General features: G+C 40.6%; 1 protein-coding gene across 18 annotated transcripts in view; it reads right to left on the bottom strand.

Moving 5' to 3' along the window:
• Positions 1-24205, bottom strand: part of NFATC3 (nuclear factor of activated T cells 3) — a 147555-nt gene extending 123350 nt beyond the window's left edge. For 14 of the 18 annotated variants that reach the window (XR_010152371.1, XR_010152373.1, XR_010152369.1 and 11 more), the window contains exon 1: positions 23761-24201. Coding sequence is in view for 13 of the 18 variants with exons in the window: in XM_009431088.5 (XP_009429363.1) it covers positions 23761-23863 (103 nt within the window). In the remaining 5 variants the exon portion in view is untranslated. Of the gene's footprint in view, positions 1-23760 lie in introns of all 18 variants that reach the window. The other 4 variants (XM_063797283.1, XM_016928901.4, XM_001167633.8 and 1 more) reach the window with 3 other exon arrangements.
• Positions 24206-24858: the final 653 nt, after the last annotated feature.

Here is a 24858-nt window from a genome sequence, read left to right as displayed (position 1 = left end):
CACTTTGGGAGGCCGAGGCGGGCAGATCACAAGATCAGGAGTTTGAGACCAGCCTGGACAACAGGGAGAAACCCCGTCTCTACTAAACATACAAAAATTAGCCAGGCGTGATGGTGCACACCTGTATTCTCAGCTAGTCGGGAGGCTGAGGCAGGCGAATCACTTGAGCCCAGGAGGTGGAGGTGCAGTGAGCCAAGATCACACCATTGCACTCTAACCTGGGCAACTAGAGTGAAACTCCATCTCGGAAAAAAAAAAAAAAGAAAAGAAAAAAGAAAACACTACTTTAGCACAACGTAAGTGGATTTTGTTAGAATGTATTACAACTGGTGTTTGCAAAAATATATGTAAGAATACTATGATAATAAGAATACTATGAACAGGATCGGGTGCGGCGGCTCACACCTATAATCCCAGCACTCTGGGAGGCCGAGGCAGGTGGATCACTTGAGGTCAAGAGTTCAAGACCAGCCTGGCCAACGTGGTGAAACCCCATTTCTACTAAAATATACAAAAGTTAGCCTGGCGTGGTGGTAATCCCAGCTACTAGGGAGGCTGAGGCAGGAGAATCGCCTGAACCCAGGAAGCGGAGGCTGCAGTGAGCCAAGATTGCTCCACTGCACTCTAGTCTGAGCAACAGAGTGAGACTCTGTCTCAAAAAAAAAGAAGAAGAATACTATGAACAATCGTACACCAACAAATTAGACAATCTAGAAGGAATGAGCAAACTCCTAGATATACAGAGATTACCAAAACTGACTCAGAAGAAAAAGAAAATCTCAGACCTCTAACAAGTAAAGAGATTGAATCATAGTCAAAATTCTCCCAGGAACAGATGGCTTCACTGGTCAGTTCTAACGAACACTTAGACAAGAATTAACAGCACTACTTCTCACATTCTTCCAAAAAATAGAGGGAATGCTTCCTAACACATTCTATGAGGCCAGTATTTTCCTGATACCAAAGCAAGACACTACAGACCAATATCCCGTATGAATATAAACACAAAAATCCTCAACAAAATACACACTAGCAAACTGAATCCAAGAGCACATTAAAAAAGACCAAATGTGATTTATCCCAGGAATGCAAGGGTGGTTCAACATGTGAAAATCAACTGATATACCATATTAATAGAGTGAAGAAAAAAAAATCCACACAATCAGGGGCCGGGTGTACTGGTTCATGCCTGTACTTTGGGAGGCTGAGGCACGTGGATCACTTGAGGTCAGGAGTTCGAGACCAGCCTGGCAAACATTGTGAAACCCTGTCTCTACTAAAAATACAAAACTTAGCCAGGCATGGTGGCAGGCGCCTGTAATCCCAGCTACTTGGGAGGCTGAGGCAGGAGAATCATTGGACCCTGGGAGGTGAAGATTGCAGTAAGCCAAGATCATACCAGCATACTCCAGCCTGGGTGACAAAGTGAGACGCCATCTCAAAAAAAAAAAAACCCCCACACAGTCACCTCAACTGACAGAAAAAGCATTTGACAGAATTCAACATCTTTTTAAGACTGAAACAAACAAACAAAAACCTCAGCAAACTAGGAATAGAAGTAAACTTCCTTAACATGATCAAGAGCATTTGTGAGGCCGGGTGCGGTGGCTCACGCCTGTAATCCCAGCATTTTGGGAGGCCAAGAGGGGCGGATTATGAGGTCAGGAGATCGAGACCATCCTGGCTAACATGGTGAAGCCCTGTCTCTACTAAAAATACAAAAAATTAGCTGAGCGTGGTGATGGGCACCTGTAATCCCAGCTACTTGGGAGGCTGAGGCAGGAGAATGGCGTGATGAACCCGGGAGGCGGAGCTTGCAGTGAGCAGAGATCGCGCCACTGCACTCCAGCCTAGGCGACACAGCCAGACTCCATCGCAAAAAAAAAAAAAAAAAAAAAAAAACCATTTGTGAAAAGCCCACAGCTAACATCATAGTGGTGTAAAACAAAAGCCTTCCCCCAAGATAAGAAGCAAGATAAGGATGCATGCTTTCACCACTACTATTCAACATTGTACTGGGAGTCCTACCCAGGGCAATCAAGGAATTAAAAGACATTCAAATTGGAAAGGAAGAAGTAAAACTATTTCTACTTGCAGAAGACATGATTCTATATAAAGTAAAACCCATAAGATCTACAAAAAACTACAGCTAATAAATGAATTCATTGAAGGTGCAGGGTAAAACATCAACACATAAAATTCTGTTGTTTCTATATACAAGCAATAAACAATCTGAAAAGGAAATTAAGAAAATTCTATTTACAGTAACCTCCAAAAGAAATAATACTCAGGAATAAATTTAACCAAGGACATGAAAAACTTACACACTAAAAATTACAAAAGATTGCTGAAATAAATTAAAGAAGACCTAAATAAGTGGTAAGACTTCTTGTGTACATGGATTGAAAAAGAATGTTAACATGCAATACTCTCCAAAGTGATGTACAATGCAATCCCTACCAAAATTTCACGGGCTTTTCTAGAGAAATGGAAAAGCCAATCCTCAAATTTATACGGAAATGCAAGGGGCCCAGAATATTCTCTGAACAGCCAAAATAACACTGAAAAAGAAAACAAAGTAGGATTAACACTCCAAAACTTACTACAAAGGCACAGCAATCAAAACAGTGTGGTGCTAGCATAAGAAGAGATGTATTAACCAATGGAATGGAAATGAGAGTTCAGAAATAAACCCGAATATCTATGGCCAATTGATTTTTTACAAGGGTGCTAAGACTTTAAATGGAAAAAGAATAGTTCCTTCAACAAATGGTACTGGGAAAACTGGATCATCACATGCAAAAGAATGAAGTTGAACCCCTTCCTCATACCATATACAAAAATTAACTCAAAAAGGATCAACAACCTAAATATAAGAGCTAAAAGCATAAAACTCTTAGAAGCAAAAATAGGAGTACACTGTCAAGACTTCAGATTTGGCGATGGATTCTTAATAGTAAAAGCACAAGCAACAAAAGAACTCAATTAATACAACTTGGTAAAATTAAAAACTTTTGTGCACCAAAGGGCACCATCAAGAAAGTGAGGCCAAGCCCAGTGGCTCATGCCTGTAATCCCAACCCTTTGGGAGGCTGAGGCAGGCAGATGACTTGAGCCCAGGAATTTGAGACCAACCTGGGCAACGTGGTGAAATCTCATCTCCACAAAATAATACAAAACTTAGCTGGGCATGGTGGCGTGCACCTGTAGTCCCAGCTACTTGGAAGGCTGAGGTGGGAAGCTAACTTGAGCCGAGGAGGTCAAGGCTGCCTGCCATGAGCCAACATCACACACCATGGCATTCCAGCCTGGGCAACAGAGTGAGACCTTGTCTCAGAAGAAAATAATAATAATAATCATAATAAAATAAAAAAAAGAAGAAAAAAGAAAAGTGAAAAGACAACCTACAGAATGGGAAAAAATATCTGTAAATCTTAGATCTGATAAGGCTTTAGTATCCAGAATATATAGAGTTTTTATAACTGAACAGCAAAAAGTCAAACAGCTGAATTAAAAAATGGACAAAGCACATGAATAGGCATTTCTCCAAAGAAGATATACAAATGACCAACATGCACATGAAAAGATGTTCAACATCACTGGTCATTAGGTAATGCAAATAAAAACCACAGAGAGATACCATTTCACACTCCCAGGATGGCTTTAATTTGAAAAAATAAACAAAAAGAGAAAACAAGTGTTAGATACAGATAAATAAGAACCCTCATATATTACTAATGGCAATGTAAAGTGATACAGCTGAGTTGCTGTAGAAAAGAGTTTGATGGTGCCTCAAAAATTTACATAGAGAATTACCATATGACAAGCAATTCCATTTGTAGGTAGTCAGGTACTGCTTGATGATGTTTTGGTCAATGACAGACCACGTATGTGAAAATGGTCTCCTGAGATTACAATGGAACTGAAAAAATCAGAACACAAAGGACAAAGAGAAGAACCTAAAAGACTCAGAGGAGGGTAACAGGTTACACATGAAGAATCAAGAATCAGAATGGCATCAGACTTTTCAACAACAACAATGGAATAAAATGGAGAAAATGGAGAGCAATGCCTTCAAATTTATGAGAGAAAATGATATCTAACTTAGAATTCTACAACCAGCCAAAATTAAGTGTGAGGGGAGAATGAAGACTTTTTTTTTTTTTTTTTTTTTTCCCTGAGATGGAGTCTCACACTGTCACCAGGGCTGGAGTGCAGTAGTGCAATCTCGGCTCACTGCAACCTCTGCCTCCTGGGTTCAAGCGATTCTCCTGCCACTGTCTCCCAAGTAGCTGGGATTACAGCCACGCACCACCACACCCAGCTAATTTTTTTGTATTTTTAGTAGAGACGGGGTTTCACCATGTTGGCCAGGCTAGTCTCTAACTCCTAAGCTTGTGATTCGCCTGCCTCAGCCTCCCAAAGTGCTGGGATTACAGGCGTGAGCCACTGCACCTGGTGAAGACCTTTAAATATATAAGGTCACAAAAATTTACCTCCTATTACCATCAGTAAGCTACTGAAGGAGGTACTCCACCAAAATGAGTTGCAAAGAAACAAATGACTCAACACAATAACAGAAACGCAAAGAACTCAAGATGACAGAGAAGTGAGGTCTCACAATGACAGATGTACAACATGCTAGGTATCCACTAATCCAGATTAGTTTAGAAGGCTCTGAGAGAAAGGAAAGTCTCCAAGAAAATAAAATTGACAGACGAATTGATGTGTCAAAAACGCTGAGACTCAGGCACCTAAAAGATACTTTGGGACCGGGTGCGGTGGCTCATGCCTGTAATCCCAGCACTTTGGGAGGCCGAGGCGGGCGGATCATGAGGTCAGGGGATCAAGACCATCCTGGCTAATATGGTGAAACCCCATCTCTATCAAAAATACAAAAAATTAGCCAGGCGTGGTGGCAGGCGCCTGTAGTCCCAGCTACTTGGGAGGCTGAGACAAGAGAATGGCGTGAACCCGGGAGGCGGAGCTTGCAGTGAGCCGAGATCACGCCACTGCACTCCAGCCTGGGCAACAGAGCGAGACTCCGTCTCAAAAAAAAAACCAAAAAAAAACCCTAAAACTATAAAACTTCCAAAAGAAAACCTAGCAGCCAGGCACAGCAGCTCACTACTGTAATCCCAACACTTTGGGAGGCCAAGGAGGAAGGATCACTTGAGCCCTACAGTTTGAGACAAGCCTGGCCAATGCAGTGAAACCATATCTCTACAAAAAATTTAAAAATTGGCGGGGCATGGTGGCGCACACCTGTGGTTCCAGCTATTACAGAGGCTCAGGCAGGAGGACTAGCTTGAGCCCAGGAGGTTGATGCTGCAGCGAGCCATAATCATGCCACTGCACTCTATCCTGCGCAACACGAGCAAGACTGTGTCTCAAAAAAAAGAAAAGAAAAGAAAAGAAAACCCAGGAGAAAATCTTTGTGAGCATGGGTTAGGCAAAGATTTCTTAGCTGTAACACCAAAAGTGCAATCCATGAAAGAACAAATTGGTAAGGCAAACTTCATCAAAATGTAAAACTTCTACAAAAGATACTATTAATAGAATTAAAAAACAAACCACAGATTGAGAGAAACTCTCTGCAAAGCATATATTTGATAGACTTGTTACACACACACACACACACACACACACACACCCCACACACAGAACTCTCAAAATTCAACAATAAGAAAACAACCCAATCTAAAAAGGGGCAAAGACTTAGACACTAGACCAAAAATAATATACGGATGGCAAAAATCACATAAAACAATGGTCAGCAGTATTAGTCATGAGAAGAATATAATTAAAACCACAATGAGGTATCACTACACACCCATCAAAATGATTTAAAAAAAAAAGGTGTTAATACCAAATGCTGCCCAAGATGCAGAGAAACTGAGTAACTCATACACCTGCTGGTGGGAATGAAAACATTTGGCAGGTTTGGGTTTTTTTTGTTTTGTTTTGTTTTTGAAACAGAGCCTTGCTCTGTTGCTCAGGCTGGAGTACAGCGGCACAATCTTGGCACACTGCAACCTCCGCCCCCAGGGTTCAAGCGATTTCTCATGCCTCAGCCTTCCAAATAGCTGGGACTACAGCCATGCATCATCATGCCTGACTAATTTTTGTATTTTTAGTAGAGATGGGGTTTCGCCATGTTGCCCAGGCTGGTCTTGAACCCCTGGCCTCAAGTGATCTGCCTACCTCGGCCTCCCAAAGTGCTGGGATTACAGGTGTGAGCCACCACACCCTGGCAGTTTCTTATAAAACTAAATTCACAGATTGGAGGTCAGGAGGCATTTGTACTTCTGGGTATTTATACCAGAAAAAAAAAGAAACAATACATATCCACATACAAATCTGTACACAAATGTTCATAGCAATTTTCATAATAGCCAATAACTGGAAATAACCCGAATGTCCTTCAATGGGTAAACAATTAAACTGTAGTACATCCATATGATGGAACACTACTCAGCAATAAAACAGAACAAACTATTAATATACTCAACAACTTGGAAGGATCGCCAGGCAATGAGTGAAGAAAAAGTCAACCTCAAATGGTCACATAGGGCCTGGCACGGTGGCTCATACCTGTAATCCCAGCACTTTGGGAGGCTGAGGTGGGAGGAGAGCTTGAGCCCAAGAGTTCGAGGCTGCAGTGAGGCATAATCATGCCACTGTACTCCAGCCTTGGCAACCTAGTGAGACCCTGTCCCCCTGCCCTGCCCTCTCCCAAAAAAGTCCCATAGTGTATGACTCAATTTATGTAGCTAACGTTTTCTTGAAATAATACTTTGGAGATGTAGAATAGATTAGTGGTTGCCAGGAATTTGAGACTGGGTTGGGGAAGAGGGAGGGAAAAGGATGTGCTTATAAAGAAGTTAGTGAGATGAAACAGTTCTATATTTTTTATTATTATTATTATTATATTTTGAGACAGAGTCTCACTCTGTCACCTGGGCTGGAGTGAAATGGCCCAATCTCAGCTCACTGCAATCCTCGCCTCCCAGGTTCAAGCGATTCTCCTGTCTCAGCCTTCCCAGTAGCTGAGATTACAGGTGCCCACCACCATGCCCGGCTAATTTTTTTTTTTTTTTTTTTTTTGAGATGGGGTCTCGCTCTGTCGCCCAGGCTGGAATGCAGTGGTGCAATCTCCACTCAATGCAAGCTCCGCCTCCCGGGTTCACGCCATTCTCCTGCCTCAGCCTCCCGAGTAGCTGGGACTACAGGCGCCCATCACCACACCCGGCTAATTTTTTGTATTTTTAGTAGAGACAGGGTTTCACCAGGTTGGCCAGGCTGGTCTCAAACTCCTGACCTCAGGTGATCCACCAGCCTCAGCCTCTCAAAGTGCTGGGACTACAGGCGTGAGCCACCACGCCTGGCCCAGTTCTGTATCTTGATCATGGTAGTAGTTACACTAATCTACATATGATAAAACTGCAGAGAACTACACACATAAACACACACAAATCAGTGCATGTAAAATTGTTCACATCTGAGTTAGTTCAGTGGATTCTACCAGTGTCATTTTCCTGGTCTCAATATTGTACTATAGTTATGCAAGATGTTATCGTTGGGAGAAACTGAGTAAAGGGTACCCAGAACCTCTTTACATTTTATTTACAACTTCCTGTGGACCTATTAATTATTTCAAAATAAAAAGCTTTTTTAAATGGGTAAAAAGCTTAAAAAGACACTTAACCAAAAAAGATAGCAAATAAGCACATAAAAAGATGTTCAAGAGCATTAGTTATTTGGGAAATATAAACTAAACCTACAGAAGATACCACTACACACCTGTTAGAATGGCTAAAATTAAAAAGACTATCTAAACCTGATGTTGGTTAGGATGTCAAAATATGTATTTCCACTGCTAGTGGGAATTTAAAATGATATAACCACTTTGGAAAACAGTTTGGCAGTTTCTTAAAAAGTTAAATGTGCTGGGCACAGTGGTTCACACCTGTAATCCCAACACTTTGGGACGCTGAGGCGGGTGGATCACGAGCTCAGGAGATTGCGACCATCCTGGTCAACATGGTGAAACTCTGTCTCTACTAAAAATACAAAAATTAGCTGGGCATGGTGGCGTGTGCCTGCAATCCCAGCTACTCGGGAGGCTGAGGCAGGAGAACAACTTGAACGAGGGAGTTGGGAGGTTGCAGTGAGCCGAGATATGCATCACAGCACTCCAGCCTGGCGACAGAGTGAGGCTCCATCTCAAAAATAATAATAATAATAATAATAATAATAGACAAAAAGTTAAATGTACATCTACCAAATTACCCAACCATTACATTCTTAGGTATTTACCCAAGGGAAAGGGAAAGATGTGTCCATACAAAGACAATACATGAATATTCATCGCTGCTTTATTTGTAACAGCCAAAACCTGGAAACAATCCAAAAGTCCATCAACAGGTGAATGGATAAAATAAATTGTACTATACATACATAATGGCAACTACTCCCCAATAAAAATTAATGACCTACTGATACACTCAATAACATGGACATATCTCAAAATAGCAATGACAAGAAGTCAGCACCCAACCCCCGCAAAAAAAGAGTACATGCTTTACAATTCCACTTATATAAATGTTCTAGTGAGTTCAGCGGTTGTCTGGAAAAGGGAGAAAGGTGTATGGGAGGGAGTGATTACAGAGGCACACAAACAAACTTCTTTTGGGGGTCGTGGATATGTTCACTATATCTGGTAAAAGTTTCATGGGTCTCTACATGTGTCAAAACTTAAACTATGCACTTTAAATATGTTGTTTATTAAATGTCAATTTTACCTCAATAAAGCTGTTGAAATAGATAAAACCCTCTTCTACCTTGGCTTTCCCTACACCATTCTCTTGATTGTCTAATTTAACTCTGTGACAGCATCTTCTCAGACTTCTCTCCTTGCCATCCTTGCAATACTGTTGTTTCCAGAGTCCTGTTCTCAGCCTCCTTTTCACATTATAATCCACACTCTCTTGCAGTGACTTCATCCATGCCCATGACTTGAACTATCATCAATATCTATAGACCAATAACTTTCAAATCTCTTTTGTGCAAGTTTCTCTTTTGAGCTCTACACTTATATTTCCAATTGCCTAATAAATCTACAGATGCTTCAAACTAGACATACACAAAACTGAACTCCTTTTTACTATATACTCTCATTGCACTTTATACTTTGCACTTTATATTTTCATGACACTAGTTACATTAATAATTACTAGACTGTGCACTTCATGAGGGCAAGGGCCATGTCTTGTTCACCACTATTTCCACAGATATTTTGTAATAGCACATTTTATTAAAATGAATCACTTTTCTCCCTCCCCACCTCCAAAGCTAATTCTCCTACCACAATTGACCCAAACTAGAAAAATAGAAATAATCCTGCCTCCTTCCCTTTCCTTACTCAATGGATACCAGGTCCTATTGATTTCTTTCCTGTAAATCTATCTGAGCACTATTCCCACTTTGTCGTCTTCACTGCTCTACCCTTATCATTTCTCAAATACATGTGTCCCCACCTCCATTCCTGTCTTCTTCAATCTATTACCCACAGTATAGTAGAGTGATGGAGCTACAAATGTGACATTTCTGCCCAATTTGAAATCCTTCAATGGCTCCCTGCTGTCTTCAAACTAAAATCCAAACTCCTCAATACAGTATAATAGTCTGTCCCTCTCCAGCCACATCTGGACACAACAGAATCCTGATCTTCCACTTTCCAAATTAAAGGACCATGCTCTTTAACCTGTCTTTGGGTGTGATAATCGGCTGGCCTGAAATGTTATGTCCTCCCTTAGCCACCTGGTGAACTCATCCCACTGGATTCTGCTCAACTGTACTCTTCTCTGACCTCTCTACTCAGAGTTAATCTGTGTCATTATATGCTCAGAGGCCCTTCTCCGTACCTCTGTTATATTAATATTGTTGTAGTCATTTATATGTCTACTCCAATAGACTGAATTATATTTAATTTGTATTACCAGTATTTGGCACATAATAATACTGACACTTAACAAAACTTAATTAAAAGATTAAATGATTTAGTATATTTACCCACTTAATGGAAGGGGACTTTCTTGAGGTCCCTTCCAGCTCAGTTACTCTAAGATCTCATACAATGTTCCCCTCTGGTTACTACTTTCTCTTCTTCTACATATTCTTCTATTTTATCCTTTAACAACAGCTAGTTTCTTTCAGATTAGCCTTCGAAAGAATGAAACAAAGCACTTTAAAAATAATTTTTAGCGTGGGCATGGTGGCTCACACCTGTAATCCCAGTACATTGGGAGGCCAAGGTGGGAGGACTGCTCGGGCCCAGGAGTTTGAGACTGGCCTGGGCAACACAGAAAGACTCCGTCTCTATCAAAAACAATTTTTAAAAATTAGCTGGGCATGGTGGCAAGCACCTGTGGTTTGAGCTACTTGGGAGGCTGAGTTAAGACTGCAGTGATCTATGATTGAGCCACTGAACTCCAGCCTGGGCAACAAAGTGAGACCCTGTCTCAAAATAAATTTTAAGAAATAAAATAAAATAAGCATTTAAAAAACACTTTACTATCTCAATTTTGACAAATCAGATTTGACACTGTCTTTACGCTTCTGTATGTCTGCATAATCATCAGGTTCCACCTGAACCACACAACAAAAATGAATTTTGTGTCCCAGATCTCCCACCCATCAAGACACCAACCCCACTGTTATTAATCCAGGATCAATAGCCATACTTCTCTTTCTTGGCACCTCTATCAACTCCCATGCCCATCCCCAAGGACTCTGACAAAGCAAAAGAAAAAGCAAGTGCCAGAGAAAGTAACTGCATAACAAAAGTCAGGTTTACATTATAAAGTCCCTCAACTGGCTGGGCACAGGGGCTCATGCCTATAATCCCAGCACTTTGGGAGGCCGAGGCAGGCAGATCACCTGAGGTAGGGAGTTCAAGACCAGCATGTCCAACATGGTGAAACCCTGTCTCTACTAAGAATACAAAAATTAGCCAGGCACGGTGACACACATCTGTAATCCCAGCTACTTGTGAGGCATGAGGCAGGAAAATCACTTGAACCTGGGAGGTGGAAGTTGCAGTGAGCAGAGATTGTGCCACTGTGCTCCAGCCTAGGTGACAGAGTGAGACTCTGTCTCAAAAAAAAAAAAAAAAAAAAATTAGCTGGGCATGTGGTGCACACCTGTAATCCCAGCTACTTCAGCTACTTGAGAGGCTGAGACATCACAATCACCTGAACCCAGGAGGCAGAGGTTGCACTCCAGCCTGGGCAATAGAGTGAGATTCTCTCTCAAAAAAAAAAAAATTTTTTTAAGTCCCTCAATTGCTAGAATACTGTGGATAGTAAGCACAGACAATTCTTTTGGTTGACCCCCTCCGAGCATCCATTTTCTCTTTCTTCCTCCCTAACAGATTTTCTATCCTTCTATCCACTCCTCTCCCATGCAGCCTTGTGTTTTGGGGAAGCCAACCATATCCTCAGGCCAAGGCATAGGTCTGGTTGGCTAAGAATAATTCTGCTCATCTTTACCAGTAACTAATTTAGGAAAGGGAATGTAACCCAGTTTTGGTCAATGAAACGCAAGGTTAAGTTTGCTGAAGGCTTCTGGAAAAGTCCTTCGTCACTCTTAAAAAGAAAAGAGCTGTGTGAAGCCAGCATCCGTGTCTCATTCCTTCCCCTCAGCAAATATCAATCCAAATATAACTATTTTGCATACATTTAAACTAGAAGATTAAGAGTATTTTACTATTTATTTCAAATAGTAATCAGATGATTAAAAAGTCAACAGAAGTGCTAAAACCATGATCAGCCAACATTTACTAGGTAACATGTATGACAAAAGAGCTTTCTTGCCTTTGCTCTCAAAGGGAGAGTTCTGGTGAAACTCAGAGACAACTGGGTATGTACAAAAGAGAGAGAAAATCCAAAAGAGTACTGATCTTGAGAGAGAAGAATAAATGGCAGATGGCAAATTGGTCAAAATATCAAGGAAAAAAATGTGTATCAGTCCTAGTGGCTATAGAAGGTAGTTCTCCTTGCATCCTAAATTCAATCAAATAAATAGTACTCATTTTTTTTTTTTGAACATGTGAAAGCAAAATGTTAACCTTGAAAAATGAAACTACCCTGACTATTGAGCATTTTTAAAATTCTGAATTTTTCCTCATTCCGGTTTAGGGCAATTTTGACGACAGATCTAAACGCTTTAAACTTTAAAAGCAAAACAGCCTGCAAGATGACAAATCAGACCCTAATCAAGACAACATGGGCGGAGGGGGGGGCTGCCAAAGACAAAGGCCAATTCCTCCTTAGAGTAAACTGCCTTAAAACCTAAAATGATATCACCTCTTGACCTCCAGATCCACAAAGCAGCAAAGAGAAAAGGCCCAAAAGAGCTAAATTTGGGCCTAGCACAGTTAGCGATATAGCGATACAGTACCCTCTATTGGTCTAACTGTATCACTGCTACCCTTTAAAATTTCCTAGAGCAGGCAGGAATAAGAAGCAACCCTCAAGTAGCTATTTTGAGCCCAAAGCAGAAAATCTAGTCACAGGAACACATGTAATTTGTAAGACATGACTCATATATGTTTGATTCCATATGCCCAACATGACCCTTGCTTTCACCATAGGAAAAACTGAGTCTTTCTGTACTTAAACTCTTTCTGAGAATAGCAAGGCAAGAGGCAGGCATAGCAGAAAGGGCCCAAAATTTGAGGTCAGAAAACCAAAGTTCAAATACCAGCTAATTCCACTTTCTAGATGGTCAAATCCATCTGCATTTCTGTTTCCTTATGCGCTAAATGGAAATAATACCTCTCTCTAGGTTATCATGAGATAGTGCACATAAAAATACCTTGCACATAATAGGTACTCAACAACACTGGATTAAATATTTATCTAATGTATCACAAACAAAAAGTTACAAAATGATCAAAATTATAGGTTGTGCAAAAAGAACTGTAGGATTTTTGTTGTTGTTGTTCTTGTTTTTAATCCACAAGAAGGAAATGTAGGATTTTCAAGCAAAAATCAAGCAACTTACTGGAGAAGACCAAAGGACTAGGAGTCTGAAGTCCTGGGTCTCTGTTTTGATATTAACCAGTTAAATGACCTTGGGCAGGTCAATTTGAGTCTCAATTTCCTCTCCTGTAAAATGGAAGGACTGAATTAGCTTGAAACTCTATGCTTTTTAGCAGTATCACACAATTAGCAACAGAAATGAATCTAGAATCCAGACCTAGCTCAGTACTACATCAAAATTATCTGTTAATAAGTTGTCTCACAAAAGAAAAAGTCTTTGGTGAACACGTTGACAGCAGATCAGGAAAATGGATGGAAGGAAAGGTTTCACACTGGGACTGAAAAGAGATGAATAAAGGTGATGAGCTTGATATCTGAAGTAACAGATATAAAATGGTGGAGCACAATGAAAAACTGTGAGGAAAGGCAGGTTACAGACAAAAAGGAGTGGGAATTGAAGATAACCTCAACTATGACTTTCAGAACTGAATTAGGAGAAAATACGAAGAGAAAACTATTAATACACAAATCCAAATGGAAGGAGACCAAGACTTTGGCCACAGGGCAGAGAGAAGGGGGGAAACAAAAGTCATTTTCAGGAAGTGGCAAAATTTACCAGCCAACTAACCCAATAAAAGGATAGCAATAAGCTAAGTCAATTTTTGAAGTTTAACATATTAAAGAACTACAGACGTGGGAAATATAGTTTGAATAACAAGAACAACTCGATGCACTAACAGTTTGTTTTTGTTTTTAAGAAACAGGGTATCCTTATGTTGTCCAGACTGGTCTAGAATCCCTAGGCTCAAGAGATACTTCCAAGTAGCTGGGACTACAGGCACAGGGCACTGCACCCAGCTTCGATGTACTAACAGTTTTAATCAGAACCATGAAACCATCTCCTAGAGCTCAGTTTTTCAAACTGAAGGTAGTAAGTGATCTATTAGTGAGCTGTGACAATTTTTTTATGTAATGAAAATGTCAGAGTAATGCCATGCAGTAAAGCTAAACACTGTTTTACATGAAACATCTATCTCAGTTTGTGTGTATAAACATGTACGTGTGTGTTGGGTTGAAACAAAATGTATTTCTTGCTCTGGCTCATGGTTAAGAGGTCTCAAAGGCCGGGTGCGGTAGCTCATGCCTGTTAATGCCATCACTTCAGGAGGCCAAGGCTGGGAGGATCGCTTGAATCCAGGAGTTTGAGACCACCTTGGGCAACATAGTGAGACCTCACCTCTACAAAAAATTTTAAAAATTAGCCAGGTATGGTGGCGCACCTGTGGTCCCAGCTACTCAAGAAACTGAAGTGGGTGGATCAATTGAGCCCAGGAGGTTGAGGCTGCAGTAAGCTGTGATCACAACACTGCACTCCAGCATGGGCAACAGAGAAAGACCCTATCTCAAAAACAAAAAAAAGTCCTCAGGCTGGGCGCGGCTCACGCCTGTAATCCCAGCACTCTGGGAGGCCGAGGCGGGTGGATCGCCTGAGGTCAGGAGTTCGAGACCAGCCTGGCCAGCATGGTGAAACCCTGTCTCTAATAAAGATACAAAAATTAGCTGGGCTTGGTGGCAGGCGCCTGTAATCCCAGCTACTCGGGAAGCTGAGGCAGGAGAATCGCTTGAACCCAGGAGGCGGAGGTTGCGGTGAGCCGAGATCGCGCCATTGCACTCCAGCCTGGGCAACAGAGCGAGACTGTCTCAAAAAAAAAAAAAAAAAGTCCTCAAAACTTTGTATAATGGAAGTTTTCAAATATACCTAAAGTACAGAGTCTCCATATACCTATCATCTTGCCTCAACAACTTCTGACCATCTTTTTTCTTGAGTGTTATTTGAACTACCCTTACTGAAAGAAAGTGAAAACTATAAAGAAGTGTTGAGAGCAGAGGAGCTATCAAATTTCCTTAAACCTTTCATGTGCAATAAAAAATAAGTAAAATTTAGATTAAACTTTCTATATTTTCCCCAAAGATATCTTTTATGTAAAGGACAAGATTAAAACTTTATTATTTGGCCAGGCGCAGTGGCTCATGCCTGTAATCCCAGCATTATGGGAGGCCAAGCCGGGAGGATCATCTGAGGTTGGGAGTTTGAGACCAGCCTGACTAACATGGAGAAACCCTGCCTCTACTAAAAATACAAAATTAGCCGGGTGTGGTGGCGCATGCCTGTAATCCCAGCTACTCAGGAGGCTGAGGCAGGAGAATCGCTTGAACCCGGGAGGCAGAGGTTGCGGTGAGCCGAGATCCCACCACTGCACCCCAGCCTGGGCAACAAGAGCGAAACTCCGTCTCAAAAAAAAACAAAAAACTGTAGTATTCAATATGATCTCACAAATGACAAGATGTAGAATACAAATTTCAGACCTTGTTTGTTCTAAAATGTTCACAAATAAAAAAAGTTATGTCTATTATTTTTGTGAGTTTCTACCAATTATTAAAAATGCAGATTAAAAATTAAAAATGTAGTCTTAAAATCATGAACAAGTTATCTAGCTTCTTTTCATCATGAATAAACTGAAAAGTTCATAGAAATGACAAACACTTAACATCAGACTGACAGATACAAGCAACATGATCAAACATTAAAGTTTTAAAAACAATTTCAAGCCCTTAAATCACTAGATAATAAATGGATTTTTCTAGCGTCATATAATTAGAAAATATTTTTAAAATGTTAAAGCACCTACTCAAAAGCATAAGATCAGTTTACTTCCTATTTACGTGCGCCACTAACCCACCATCTCACTGTTAACACTACATAATCAAAGGGAGAAATGACTTTTGTAAATCAGACATATCATGCTAATTTTTATTTTCTGTTAATTTGTTAAGCCAGTTTTTTTTAACTACACACAACAAATCCTATAGCCTTCACAATGCTATTTTTAAAAGTGAATATCTTTCCTATCCTAATCTAGTACCTTAAAGAATTTGAAGAGCTTTCGAATGTCATTTTTTAAAGTTTTTATTATGGAAATTTAAGAACGTATATAAAGAACAGAGAATATTATTGTGAACCCCCACATACCCATCATCTAGCTTCAACAATTTCTGAATGTCATTTTTTTCTAAATGCCATTTTTAACAATTTTTACTGAAAGATTTTTTAAAGCAATACCGAAAAATATTTACATTTAAGTACAACTCACAGTCCATTAAAGTGTTCTAGTCAGTGATTACCTTGAGGAGAAAAAAATGCTTTTAGACACATTTTTACATTTAATACAAAGCAACTTACTGAAAGTTTTAGGAGAAAAGAATTAACCTGAATGTAATCCAATTTCAGAGGTCAAATAATCCTATTTTCTAATTAAACAGCAAAGCTGATGAAAATTAATAAATACAAAATTAACACAAAATATTAAGACACTGAAAAACATATTTTAAAATGCAAAACTCTCACCTGCTGCTGTAACATAAGACATTCTGAAACTGTACATTATGTAGGAAAATGACGGGCTGGGCGCAATGGCTCATGCCTGTAATCTCAGCACTTTGGGAGGCCGGTAGTCCCAGCTACTCAGGAGGCTGAGGCAGGAGAATGGCGTGAACCCAGGAGGTGGAGGTTGCACTGAGCCGAGATTGCGCCACTGCACTCCAGCCTGGGAGACAGAGCAAGACTCCATCTCAAAAAAAAAAGAAAAGAAAATGAAGCCTTCAGGTTACTTCTCTAGTATACCTGCGATGTTCAGGCTTTCATAGACTTGTAGTTCCTTTTTACACATTTTTTTTTTTTTGAGACAGAGTTTCGCTCTTGTTGCCCATGCTGGAGTGCAATGGCGCGATCTAAGCTCACTGCAACCTCCGCCTCCCAGGTTCAAGTGATTCTCCTGCCTCAGCTTCCCGAGTAGCTGGGATTACAACAGGCATGCGCCACGACACCCGGCTAATTTTGTATTTTTAGTAGAGGCGGGGTTTCTCTATGTTAGTCAGGCTGGTCTCGAACTCCTGACCTCGTGATCCGCCTGCCTCAGCAACCCAAAGTGCTAGGATTACAGGCGTAAGCCACCGTGCCCAGCCTTTTATTTATTTATTTATTTATTTTGAGAGAGAGTTTTACTCTGTCCCCCAGGCTGGAGTGCAATGGTACCATCTGAGCTCACTGCAACCTCCACCTCCCAAGTTCAAGCAATTCTGCCTCAGCCTCCCAAGTAGCCGGGATTACAGCGCCTGCCACCACATCCAGCTAATTTTTTGTATTTTTAGTAAAGACGGGGGTTTCATCATGTTGGCCAGGCTGGTCTCGAACTCCTGACCTCAGGTGATCCACCCGCCTCGGCCTCCCAAAGTGCTGGGATTACACAGGTGTGAGCCACCGCGCCCAGCCTCACACATGAATATTAACTAATATTAACTAGAACTGTCCCAAAGATTAAATTTCAGCTGTTGGTAAACTAGCAATTCATAGGCTGTTACTTAAATCTTAGAGCCCCAATTGCCAACAGGTGAAAGTCATACAATATAATTACGTAAACATTACTAGAAATGCCAAAATATATGCAGACCCACATTACGTTTGAGTTTAAATGATGGCTCTTAAAAAAGCTTGCTCTTGCTTGTGACTCTCCTAAGCCTCCCTGAACAAACTCACTCCTCCTAAATTCCACTGTTACTTGAACCTCATATGGCATGCCTGGGCAAATTTGATGACTTGGATATTGTTTTAGAAGCCAGGCCTACTGCCAAGTCTGCTGTGTCTACTCCCCTGACCCACCAGGACAGCTTTACACAACACCTTCCTTATTTATGTTACTGCTGTGAGCAAACGACTGCTTACTATCAAATGAGGCTCAACCTACTCAGGTTTCCTATCTTTTAAGAGCAATGTGACTGCCTTCACTATATTATGGCTTCTTCAACCTCACCTCTTATTTAAAACAAAACATTACCATACTGAATTATCTACTACTCAACTAGCAATAATGAGAGGGAAATCAGTGATACAACTCATTAACTTCTCTTAAAAGGTCCCCATTTTATATATCACTATTTATGACTTTCTCTGAAGAAAAAGTAATACTACATTTTCTCACCAAAAATGTCCTTACGATTCCATTTCATTTAAAAAATAAATATAGAGCAAACCTCAAAAGCAGAATTTGGACTATGCCTTCAATAAAAACAAATACAACTTTAGGCAAAGTTTACTGGTTGCCAAAGAAAGGCAAGTCATTATTATAAGTTGATTCTACAGCTTACTTTAAATTATTATCTTGAACGCTTAAGATACAGGCCTTACTTAACCCCCACAACTTCTTGGCTATGTATATAATACCCAAGTTTTAACTTTTATAACACCTAATAAAACTACTACAGTATTACTTCTACTAATAGTTAAGAATATATGCCAAAGTATCCTTTCTGGATTGGCAAATAGGAACACCTAAGAAAGTACAGGAATAGCTCTTGCAATGATGAATGTTTTTAACAAAAACATGACATTGAAATTTTTCCTCGATTTTTCCCCATACTTGCTGAAACACATTTTTTCACTAATCTAAACCACAAAATTCTGCCAGTTACCCCCAGAAGCATCCTTCAACATCAGGAAATGTGTCAAAGAAACAGAGTTGTATTCTTCCAAATGAAATGTTAAAATATTTATTATCGACTCAGTCGTCTAATACATATTCTCACTACATTCAACTCTACAGAAAACATTGGCCTAAGGTAAGAAAATAAAGCTACTAAGCATCCAAAACCTCCTTTACAGTTCCTAATGGGCTGTACAAACACAGCATTAAATTTCTACAAGAAACCAACCAACTTCCTCCTTTTCATACTGATTTAAATATCCAATTATATACTTAAATGTTCGGCAAATCAACCAACTTTCACATTGTACTAAGAACTTAATTCAAGAAAGTGGAAAAATATAATTAAAAGTGTATTACTTTCAGTATTTGATAAAATATAAGAGGTAAGTAACATTTAAAAGACTAGAATTAAACAGATAAAAATGTCTTAAGACCAAATATTCTAACTCATGTAAGGTTTAAATTGCTGAATCTCTCATCTGCCCTAATCTCTTTTTTTCTTCTTTTTAAAATGCTGTTTGTAAATGCCCTACTATCTCTCAATGTTTTAATTTGGCATGTGGAGAAGGGTCTAGCAAAGAGAAGGAAGTAAAAACTAGCCTATTAGAGTGTGTGTGTGTGTGTGTGTGTGTGTGTTTCTAAAGAAATGTTGGGGGGGGTTGCGTGTTTAAAAAAATTTTAGTTACCACCACTTAAATAGGACCAGGACTGTGCTAAGTGCTTTAAATACATTATCTCATTTACACAAGATAAAACAAAAACCTTGACTAAAAATGATCAATAAAAACTGAAAAGTGAGAAAATAAAATTATTTAAGAGACAGTAAATTGGATCACATCTCCAAGCACTAAACAAAGTAAAAACATTGTAGATTAAATTCTAAGACAATTTCTAGGAATAGTTCCTCAACTTGACATATGAAAAAGTTGTATATTAAAGGAATATCTGAAAAAAATTACACATATCTTATCATCGAGTAAACTTCTTACAAAAATACATATTGTATCTAAGATATTTCTCCCCTTTGAAAAAACAGTAGTAGATAAGATACTACACATAGTATATAGCACATTCCTTCCAGTAACTCTCATTCAGGACTAGAAAGTCAATATTTAGTAATGAACCCTGAGAATGAAACTCTGAATTTGCAAAGTACAGATTATTATAACATCAAACTTAGAGATACACAATCACTACACTAAAATAGAGTACCAGAGGCTGCCCTTTATAATGGCAAACAATGTTAATGGAATACATTAAACATGTACCTATTTTAAATTTCCTATTTACTACTGAGGTATATCATCTATTTAGAGCTAGATATTAAGTAAAAGAATGTTAAAAAAAAAGTTTAGTTCATTTTTAACTGCAGAAATCAGAGATAGCACTGTCATATTTAAAAAAACAAGGTAGGCTGGTCTGATGGTAGAGAGTTATTATAATGTATTAATATTAGCGTCACTAAAGTTGGTATACAACCCCCCACTACTAAATGTGACTGTCTAAAAAAATAAATAAATAAGAAAGCTGAAGACTCTAGGGTCTTAAATTTTCTTTAATGGAAAAAAATCTCAAAATACCCCGCAAACAGTAGTCTTAAAAAGTCAGTCGTCAGTCACAAATGTATACAACATACAACATTATTAAGCGTTATCAAGTCCATCTCACATCATCTAATTCGCACTTTAACAAGCTTGCTTAGGACATTCACTAAATTCAGCCCTTGGCTTGTCCTCACTCTCTATCCACTTACCTCACTATTTTTCAAAAATCTTCTCATTGTATGGAAATTTAGTCGTGATACAAGTACTCCCAAACCTTCAGAGATGTAAAACCACTGCAGCCCCAAATTACCAAGATCTAATTTATGGAACTCATCAATAAAAGCCAAAGAACTGAAACAATTCTCATCAATTTCCTCTACCACGAAAGAGCAGTGAGCAATGATTCAAAACTTAGGTGTTATTTATTCACTTATTTAACAAAATATTGGGGCTATGTGCAGTGGCTCACACCTGTAATCCCAGCATTTTGGGAAGCCAGCACAGGAGAGCCCAGGAGTTCCAGACTAGCCTGGGCAACATAGTGAGACCTCCATCTCTATTTAAAAATATATATATTGGGCAGGGTGCGGTGGCCCATGCCTGTAATCCCACCACTTTGGGAGGCTGAGGCAGGAGGATCCCTTGAGGTCAGGAGTTCAAGACCAGCCTGGCCAACATGGTGAAACTCCATCTCTACTAAAAACACAAAAGGTAGCCAGCTGTGGCAGCACACCACTGTAATCCCAACTACTCAGGAGGCAGAGGCGGGACAATCGCTTGAACCCCAGAGGTCGAGGCTGCAGTAAGCTGAAATCACGCCGCTGCATCCCAGCCTGGGCGACAGGGCGAGACCCTGCCTCAAAAAAGAAAAAAAATATATAAAATATATAATAAACATTATATATGATATATAAAATATATATCATATATAATATGTATTATATACATTACATATATAATTATATGCATTTTTTATATTATATATAGTATATGAGTATATAATGTATATAATACATTATATATTATATATGAAATATACATTATATATGTAAATATATATGTATTATATATAATATATGTTATATATTATATATATAGTGCCTACTATGTAAAGGCACTGTGCTAGCTAGGCACTGATAATATAACTGAAAAAGATACAGACACTATCCCCGACCTCAAGGAACTTCCATTCCAGTGAGGAAGAGAATCCAAAAATAAGTTCGGCAAACACACTGATATAACCCAGCAAGGATCTGAATTCTACTAACAATTTTATTCTTATTTTCCACTTTACTGCATATATTATCCTAAAATCATTTCAGTGAATCCACTTTGTTCCTTCAAACTACATACTCATAATTATGCTTAGTAAAATGAAAACTTATTTTGTGAACAAGTAATTCTGAAAACTTAGCTGTGAATATATAACACATCCTCAACAGAATTTCAAAATTAATTGCTATGTGTTCATAGCAGCACTATTCACAATAGCCAAAAGGTAGAAAAAGCCCAAATGTCCATCAATTGGTGAACAAATTGTGTTCCTTTATACACACACACACGATGGAATATTATTCAGCCATAGAAAGGAATGAGGTAGTCCGACACAAAAGGTCACTATTATATTATCCTATTTATATAAAATATCTAGAAGAGGTACCATAGAAACAGATCCCAGACTGGTGGCTACTAGGGGTTGGGAGGAGGGAAGGAAAAATATGGGGCAACTGTTTAATGGGTACTGAGTTTTCTTTTGGATGAAGAAAATGTTTTAGAAGTAGACAGAAGCAGTAGCTGCACAACACTGAATGCACTCAATTGTTCACTTTAAGAAGGTTTGTTTTTTCATATGTATTTTGCCTTAATATTAAAAAAACTTTAAAAAAATTACCTGCTTAAAATATTTTAAAGTGGACTTTATGTGACAAATAAAACTGCTGATGTTTACCTTTTGAAATTTCAGTTATAAATCAAGTTACAGATAACTCCTTTTAGACCTATTTTAATATCAAAATGGCTTTTGCGTATGGTAAAGATCATTAAAAATTTTTTCATAGCTTTGAAATGTTACTCAGTATTTTGGTTGTATATACAATTCCTACTTATGTAGTCACACAATTCCTTTATTATTCATATGTGTGGTTAACACCCTTATCGATCATATATTTGTATATATGCTCTAATCAAGTTTGTGCCCAATAAAATTTGCTGACATCATCAACTGTTTATCTTTTACAATAAAAATACTCAAACAAGCTGTTTTTCTTTCAAGTCCCGATAATCTAGATACAATTCAATGCTACACTCTCCACAAATGCCACTTTTCCTGTTTCTTCCTCTACTATAAAATGCATCACCATTCACAGACTTCCTAGTAGTACAGTTATTACTTGGACTATGTGTCTCCTCCAACTATTTCCCAAACTCCTTGAAAAGCCTCAGTCCTCTGCCTCATCATAACACTACAGGGTCCGTAAGAGTGGTTCGACGTAATAGGTGCTCAAATTATGTTAATGGAATTGAAAATAAACGCAGCCAACACATAACTATTATAAATTATGTACTACAGTGAAAAAGACATCTAGCATATGAAGACTAAAAGGACCGATAAAATAAGTACCGCCTAGAGAATCCTCATGCCTCACGTTCAGGTATGTTTTTCAATGCAACTCTACAGAACAGTCTACTGAACATCAAACATGAACATTAAGAAATTCACCTCATACCAGGCAAGAAAAAATAGGGATTACTCTTATCCATTTCCTTTTTGAAGTTCGTATGCATATGTAACAAGGAAACTGAACTTAATGAACCACAGTATTCCAAACCAGGTCACAAAAGAGCTCTAAGTCCCCAGTCATCCTGTTTCTATTTCCTGATTGGTCTGACCTGCAAGCATGATGGTGCCCAGCTTTCCCAATTCAAGATTTCCTTTAAAATATCTTCCAAGGAGAGATTTTTCTTTAAATAAAAATCGACTTCTAGAACTTTCTAGGAAAATTATGAAAAAACCCACTATTAAAAAAAAAAAATCTTCCGGAACACTTTATTCAAGTAAGGAAATCCAGTTTCCAGAAAAGTCCCGTTACAGTTACACTTCGAATTAATTGTGGGTCATAAACTTGCACGAGTGGACGTTAACTCGAAAGCATTACTCTTCTAGCAAAGTAGACTTAAAAAAAACACGCGCCTGATTTTTAGAGGGGTCCTACCGTTGAAAAATTAGCATCTTTCAAACTGAAATTTCAAGAAACGACCTAGAATAGATGAAAAACCCAGTGCGCTAACAATTCACAGGGACAACATTTTCCTTGCAACACACTGGCAAAGCAGCGACAACCAGACGCCACTTGGGCAGCAGCCCGGACCCTGGGCCTCCAAACCCCGATCGTCCCGGAGTCGAGTTCCCCACTAGTTTGCTTCCAGCCAAGCCCGCCACCACTTCCACGTCGCAGCGACCCACACGCCTCCTCAGCGATTTAAATCCGTTTTTAACTCACCACACACACGCGCGCGCACACACACACAGGGTTATCGGTCTCCGGTCATCCAAGGGAACAGGGAGGGAGCGAGAGATCCTGCGAGCGAGAAGCGGGGTCGCTCCACGGTCCCGCCTGGCCCGGCACCCACCTGCAGGCCGCGAGCCCGGGGGCGGCGGCGCCGGCGCCCCGTCCTCGCCAAAGACGAGTTTGAAGTCGAGCTCGTCGTGGGCGCCACAGTTTGCAGTAGTCATCGGCGTGGCCCAGGGTGCTGCAGCTCCTCCTCAGGCGGCGGCGGCGGCGGCAGCGGCAAGCGGCGGCAGCAGCTCCTCAACGCCGCTTCATGCCGGGCCGCGCGGGCCAAGAGGTCGCGACTCCACGGCAAACTTTCCGGGCGGGGCCCGCGACGCCGAGCGTTCCGTTCCGAAAGCTGGCCGCGCGCCGAGCAGCACCAGGAACCGCAGCCGCCCGCCACCGGTGCCTAAGCCTCCACTGTCGCCTTAGCCAATGTTCCCCGCCGCCCCGCAACAGTCGCCGCCGCCGCCGCCGGGGGCGCGCTCTCGCGCCCTGCCGCGCGCCCTGCCGCGCGCCCGGCCCCGCCCCCTACGCGCGCCCACCCTGCCTGGCTGCCGATTGGCCACTAACACGGCGAACAGGCGCCGGGCCCCGCCCCCTCACAGGCCTATCGCGTAACTCGGTCTCCGCGAGAAGGAAGTCACGTGAACACGCAGGGCCCCCCCCCCCCCCCCCCCGAAGAGCCCAGCTACCTCTCGGGAATTGTAGTTTGGCCTGTATTCCCCCGGCGATTCCTTCTAAACCAGACGAGAGAAGGCCGTTAGCCTCTCTAATTGGATAGGGGACCACCACCGGCCAATGGAGAAGACCCTTCTCCTCATTGGGCGGAGCTCATGTCGAGGAAGGGGTGCTGAAGCACTGAGGTTCTGGGTTCGGTGATGTGGGGGCGCATCGTGTTACTCCTGATGGCTGGCTCTAGGGAAAGCATCAGGGCCCCGCAGAGTTACCTGGACGCCGCCCACATCCTCATCCCCCCACCTCAACTTTAATGGCTGAGTCTCCAGAGGGCAGGGACCGGACCGAGAGTCCAGCTAGGTTGGGGTGGAACCGAAGGAGACAGATTGCGCGACAAGTCCGGACTCTGAGCTCGCGGTCGCCGCAGGCCCACCCTCTGCGGGGCGGAGCTTTCGCCCCGGTGGCTGCGTCTTTGTCCCCACTAGCGGGCCCCCGCAGC

The sequence above is a fragment of the Pan troglodytes genome, chromosome 18, assembly GCF_028858775.2.
Source record: "Pan troglodytes isolate AG18354 chromosome 18, NHGRI_mPanTro3-v2.0_pri, whole genome shotgun sequence".
NCBI lineage: Eukaryota > Metazoa > Chordata > Mammalia > Primates > Hominidae > Pan > Pan troglodytes.
Note: the sequence above shows the minus strand (reverse complement) of the source record. Positions and strands in the feature narration are given on the sequence as shown.